General features: G+C 32.1%; 1 protein-coding gene across 1 annotated transcript; it reads right to left on the reverse strand.

Moving 5' to 3' along the window:
• Positions 1-1,060: 1,060 nt before the first annotated feature.
• LOC114737051 (uncharacterized) lies at positions 1,061-4,430 on the reverse strand. The gene is made up of 5 exons (XM_028924951.1): positions 4,326-4,430; positions 3,780-3,902; positions 2,083-2,153; positions 1,902-1,988; positions 1,061-1,554 (listed from the first exon to the last, which is right to left on the reverse strand). Exons 2-5 carry the CDS (start codon positions 3,889-3,891, stop codon positions 1,315-1,317), a joined length of 510 nt encoding a protein of 169 aa, XP_028780784.1. The 5' UTR covers positions 3,892-3,902; positions 4,326-4,430; the 3' UTR covers positions 1,061-1,314.
• Between the last annotated feature and the right edge of the window lie 2,327 nt (positions 4,431-6,757).

The following is a 6,757-nucleotide window of genomic DNA, read 5'->3' on the forward strand; positions in this document are numbered from 1 at the left end:
AATAAAAACTCATCTTATTTTACCACTGGCCGTTTGGCCGAGTGGTGTGTGCGTCGCGAGTTCGATCCTGCCCCTTTGTAATTCAAAAAAAAACTAATCTTATTTTTCAAGCGTATCCAGCGTCTTGATTTTTTGTTGGTGCAATTTTATGTCTAATCCTTTTATTTTGGCACAATCATGTGTTAATGTATATGCTTAATAATAGGTGGGTAAAATTACGCCGCTTAAAAAAAAAATCAAAATGTTGAGTGTACCTAAGAAATAGGAGAGTGATAAAATTGTACCTTTATCCTTATAAGTCCTAAATTAAATTGACTAAAATTCATATTATTAAACTTCAAATCAATTACTACCTCCGGTCTTAATTATAAGAGTTAGTTGACTAATTTGAAGAAATTAAGAAAAAAAGTTAAGTTAGTTATTTGTAATAAATATGTGTTGTCTTTTCTAAAATATCGTTACTAATTAAGTGTATTGGCTATAACTATTATTGTTAGGAGGACTATGTTGAAAAAAAAATACATAAATATGAGCGACAAAGTAGATTGGAGTTTTATATTTAAAACCAAAATAAAAACCAAACAAATTCTTATATTAAAGATCGGAGGTAGTATATATATTTTAAGTGGACAAGAATTTGACTAGATGCATATTAAATTATGTAATTCCTATCATAATTAAAAAAAAGATCGGATCGGACAAAGTCTAAGTTTGATTTTGTACATTTAAAAAAATATTGTTAATATAAGAGTAGAAATGTTGCTCCTTGGGCTGCAATCCACACACAATGAAGTCGCACTGTAACGTGAAGCGGTAAAGGCGCTTAGTTCATCAAGTGGCACTCTCATCCCCTCCATGTATCCGCGTATCTCTTTCTTTTAGTTACTCTCCCTAATACTAATACTAAATATAAAAACTAAATAATTAATTTATATAAATTAAAAAAATTAGTTCAATTAATTATTCGTAAAAAATATGTTAATTTTTTAAAATAGCCTGTTTAATTATTCGCTTTCCTATTAATGAAACACCTTAAGGTGTACAATCTACATCGAGAATTAAAAAAAAAAAAAAAATAAATAAATTTAGATCTTACACTTAAAACTAAATTTCTGTGAAAACTGTTGGGTTGACTACAAAATTCTTAGACTATAGGCTAATATGAAAAATTTATGTGAACTATAAGGATTATGTTAATATATCCTTAACAATTGCTATCAAAGATCCAAACTCAATATACTGACATAGACGCGTTAACAAATTAAATGCCGCTTGATTTCCTACAAAACTTCTCTCCACGCTGGATTTCATTACTCAACGGCTCTTCTTATCTCTCTTCTGATTTCCCATTTTCCTTTTCCCTCCACTGGGCGCATGGGTTTCAGTAGCTTGACTTTTAGATTGCGCTGGATTTAACAAATGCTTCACATTAAGGACGCCATTTTTAAAACGACCTTCACTTGACTTCAGACCCCTCTCCTCTGGTTTGCGCTTCCCTGCTGATCTTTTACTGCTTCCACCAAGCTTTCCCCCAAATTGTCCAAGAATCAAACGCTACAAAGTCACAGAGTGGGGCAAATTGGTAAAATACAACCAGCAAGAGTCACACACACACACACACTAGCAAGATCGTTTTTACTATCAGTTCTTCAGCATTGGTGACTAGAAAAAAAAATATTCATCACTATGCTACCGCAATTTGTTGCCACCATAATTCAAGCTCCAAGGAGATCCAAACATGTGTTATAGACTAATTAAAACCATTCATCAGAGCAGTTTCCTTGAAAGCTTGTGTTATTGGACAGAGACCATTCTTGACAATGATGGTCAAATCTTGTCCATTGAATTGATTATGTGACCAGTTATTCTTGAGAAATGCAACACCAGCTTTTAAGAAGTACCTCTTGGAGCATTTTCTGCTCTCTCTCCTTCTGTTTCTTCATCCTTGGTCGTGCCACGCTTAGAGGCAATTTCTGCTGCTTAGGGGCCTGCAAAAGGAACAAAGAACAGTATGAAACTTTTTTGCCACGTATCCTAGTTTATGCTGTTTTGTAGCACATGATGCAGCAAACATATACTCACCTTTCCGCCAAGAGAAACAACCTTCCTATCTTCAATCTTTTTACGTTCTTTCCATGACATATGCGAGTAGCCTGAAAATATAGCATAAGTTGGAATCATCAAGAGCAACATGAACATGAAATTCGATGGACAAGGCTCAACAGGAGTCATATACTACAGAAAGAACTGCTTTGAACCCATAAATTTCTAGCCCCAGACACACCTTCACTTACTATCATGCAAACGACCCCACAACCCAAATCATGATGAAATTTGCGGTACATACATACAAAATACCATCGTGCAATTTCATAAACCCACATATTCTTCCATAACGTCTAATACCCTTATTTTACTCAAAAATGCTAATGAAACCCACACTGATGATGTTATTAAAATGATATAATTCTGGCGGAGTGCAAATCTAACCAGAAAACTACAGAGACATTAAGCTTAAGTGACAGAAAACTCACACATCCCGACTGATTCCCTAGCACTCGAGAGGCTAAAGTCTCTCCCTCACAATACTAACTAATTTCCTACCTTCTCACTAAACCGTTCTTCCCAATTATATACAGCACACAGCCTTCTCTCTTTCACCTCTTCTGTCACAAACTGCACACATTCTGCATGACTTAGCGTTGGCCCATTAGCAACGGGTCCATCAAATGCTAAATCAGCTCCTCAAAAATGCACAACATCATTTGTTCTTCCTTAAAAAGCTCAGAACATCATCTCTCTTCAATAGGAGTTTGAGTTTAGATGCAGTGATTTGTTCAGTGGAACTTTGCCATCAATGTCATCTAGTAGCCCAAACCGATTTCCTTCGCTATTGGTAATTGTGCCACCAAAGTATTCAAAGAGGACATTATAGCAGCACATGTTACTATCAACAAGCACCATGGACAGTAATTTGTCTTGCACTTGACTTTATTATAGCAGGCAAACAGAGCTAACAAATTGAACAAAATAATTTTGAAGACAGACTCTTAGATTGAGTATCCTCAAAAGATATCCATTGTGATTTTCACCTTCACACAAGAGATCCATTATGATTTTCACCTTTAACATTGTTTAAACGACCAACAGTGATCAAGAAGGAAGAAGATGAAATCTGGAAACCAGGGAAAGGAAAAAAAAAAAAAAGGGTTTTTCTTGACTTTCTAAAGGAGGAGAAGCAAACTGAGCTTTTTGACTGGGGAGAGAAATTATCAAATGACCCAGGATGTCAAGTGCCATGTGGCTCCATTAAATCTAGTGTGGCAGCTCCCATTAATGATCTAACAGTTTGACTAACAGTTGGGGATTCTATAAGTATAAATAAAAGTTAAGGAAAGTTTCCTGCCAAGCTAAAAGGATCGTTCTTCACACATCATTCAAAGTTTAGGAAGGTTATTTTAGCCAAATAAAAGAAAAGGGAAAAAATATTGACAATGGTTAAATTGGAATCTTAAAAGAGTACCATGTTTAGTTTGAGCTGCAACAGAGCGGACCAAAGAAATCAAGACCCAAGTATTCAAATTACATGACAAAAAATACAAGCATCCACAATTTTGTGCAGTCTGAACTCTAATTTGACTTCTCAAAAATAGAACCAAAGCACAACAAAATAAAGCAAATGTAGATATCATAATAAAATATAAATACTAATAACATAGGGGATAAAAATTAACAAAAGGTAAAAGAGGGTGATCCAAATGAGAACCGAAGAAATGTACCAAGATTTTCGACATCTTTCATAATCTTCCTTATGTCCAGTTCTTGATCTTGTGTATCCATATGACCACGTAAAGGTCCATGCTTACCAACTTGCTTATTCTTCTTGTACATGTTTCCTGGCACTAACTCAAAGTCAAAAGAAAGGATGTCAAGAAACAAACTATAGTAAATGTTGAAATTCTATGAAGTAATTCATATTTGATAGGGACAAAAATTGACGCCTTCATCGACCGAAACTTTCTGCCCGTGCATGAAAGTTCTATGTTCCATAACAAAATAATAAAATCATGACAATATTAATGAGCAGGCTAGAAAAGATAGAAAGCTAATATTGCATAGATAATAGGAGCTTACAGACATGGAATTATAAAATCAAGCGTTATACATTGTAAGATGCTTCCCCCCCCCGGGGGGAACAGTATTTCAGAACAATTTCATCCTCAAAACTCTCAAAAATTCATTTTCCGTTTCAGAAGAACTTGTTTATGCACAAAAGCAAACCAGAGTTGGCTGAATCCGGAAACGAGGTTGGTTCCGGTATATACCTAACAGAAATATCTGATGGCAGCAGCAAGGACTGGCGAGGCCGGCGATCGACAAAAGCTAGGCTGGCGGCTGCAGAACGATGTGGCTTGCGAGGCGCGGAAGCAGAAGAGCAGGGAGCGAGCCGGATTGGAAATTTGGTATGTACGTGCCCAAAAGGAAAAGCATGCGGGATTGGGAATTTGGGATACAATTTAACCGGGGTATTTTTCTGTGAAAAAAATACGTAGAATACAAATCTTATTTTCATCCAATTTTTTTAAAATATGTCCTCATCTAAATAAGGATACTTTTAAAAATATTTTTATTTTGATGAAAAAAAAAACCTTACTTAAATTAGAGTGTTTTTAAAATTTTAAATTATATATTATAAAAAGAAAATTTAAGGATTAAATTTTATCTTAAATATATGCTTTTCTTTTTATCATTTTTATAAGCTAATTTGTTTGATATATAATTTAATATTGTATATGCGTATTTTAGAAACACAAAGTCACATTTGTTATAATTATCTAATTTATATAACGTTCTCAATCTATTAAAATTACTTAAGTAGCCTTTTATAATAAGAATTTTAAAAAGTATTATATTTAGAAATAAATAATGCTATTTTGATGAAACGCATATTATTTTGCATTTTAGGGTGGATTTCTTTAAATAAAGGATTGGTATAACCAGATGTCATTCCCAGTGTCCGTTGGGAGAGAGATATTTACATTTATACCAATAATCTCTTAAACATAATTACTTCTAATAGATACACTTATAAAAAATTAGAGTTAATATAATATCTTGTTTCTCAAATTTGCTTTCATTTTAATTTTAGTTTTTTAAGTTTTAAACTACAGGTTTCAATTCTTTAAGGAGCAAAATAGTTTAAATTTTAATTGAATTGTAGTAGGGGTGGTAATACAAGTCAATCTATGGGTTGCAGATTGGTAGTATGGGTTAAAAAGGTTAACTTGCCAACTTTTTTTTTTTTTACAAAATAATTTCTATTTTTTAAATATTTTTCCTCATATATTATAAATAAAATATAATGGAATTTTTTGTTTTTCCTTCAAATATTTGATTGAAAGCACAAAAAAAATGGCATAGGTGTTTTTTAAAAATTATTTAGATAGGATATAAAATATAATAATATAAACATAACAATTAATGAATTTGGAAAAAAATTATAAAAAAAAAGTGGGTTAGTCCGTGGATTGATAGGCTAACCCGCAGTAGATTGTGGGTTGGACAATGCGGGCTGGGAGGTTTTGCTTGTTAGTTGGTTGGTTTTTAACCAATCCTAACCCGTGATTTTTGGTGGGTTGAACCCGATGGTTCCAATCCATATTATCAACTCTAAATTATAAGGATCAATGTTTTAAATTTTAAAAAAAATTTAAAAGACTAAAACTTATGATTTAAGATTTAAAGAACCAAGACCAAAATTAAAACAAACATGAGGGATAAAAAATTATATTAGCTCAAAAAATTATTATAGCTTTCAGGACAAAAAAGGGAACTTTTCCTTTCGCATGAGTTTTTATTTTGTTTAACAAGCGATGATTTGATTATTAGAGAGAGCGCTCGAGAGTTTTAAGTTTAGATTAAGAAAGTTGTTATTTTAAAAAGCTTTTGTATAAAGTTATTAATTTTCTTAAAAATTTATCTCTGTAAATCTTTTACATTGGTTACTCATAAGAGAGAGAATTTTTTTTAAAAAAAAATTGGTCAATTTTTAGACTAGGTTAAAAGTTAGCAGCATAAAATGATTTTTCTACATTAGTTAATGTGTGTAGTAATTCTTATACCAAAAATATGTCTGTAAAAAGCCAACCAATTCTTCAAATATTTATCCCGGTCCTCTTTTAACCGCTATAGATCGTAGGGATAAAAGAATATTTTTGTAGTAATTTTAGCCGAACAAGATGACTATGTCCTTTGACAAAGATGATTACTAGTCTTCCAAAAAGTAGATACAGGTCTGATTTTATTAGAAATCATAGAAAGAATTTTTTTATTCAATCATTAAAACCAAATGATGTAAGCTTTATGTTTTATTTTTATTTTTTATATTTTTTATCTTTCAGAAAACATGATAAAAAATTGTTGATTTTTTTAATTTGAAATATATAGTATTATTTTCTTTCTTAATAATTGATTGTAAATGCCCATCACCAACTACTATTGAATGAAATAGAAATGCTTACTACTACTTCCGGTCCTTAATATAAGACCCCGTTTGACTTTTTGTTTGGTCCTAATTATAAGACCCCAATCCATTTTCTCTCTCATATTTATGCATTTTTTTTCCAAGATAGTCCTTCTAATAATGATAGTTTTAGCCAATATACTTAATTAGTAAGGATATTTTAGGAATGACAACACTTATTTATTACAAATAACTAACTTAACATACTTCCTTAATCTCCTCAAATAAGTCAAC

The sequence above is a fragment of the Neltuma alba genome, unplaced genomic scaffold (genome assembly GCF_004799145.2).
Source record: "Neltuma alba isolate B1F8T4 unplaced genomic scaffold, ASM479914v2 tig00013399_pilon, whole genome shotgun sequence".
Lineage (NCBI taxonomy): Eukaryota > Viridiplantae > Streptophyta > Magnoliopsida > Fabales > Fabaceae > Neltuma > Neltuma alba.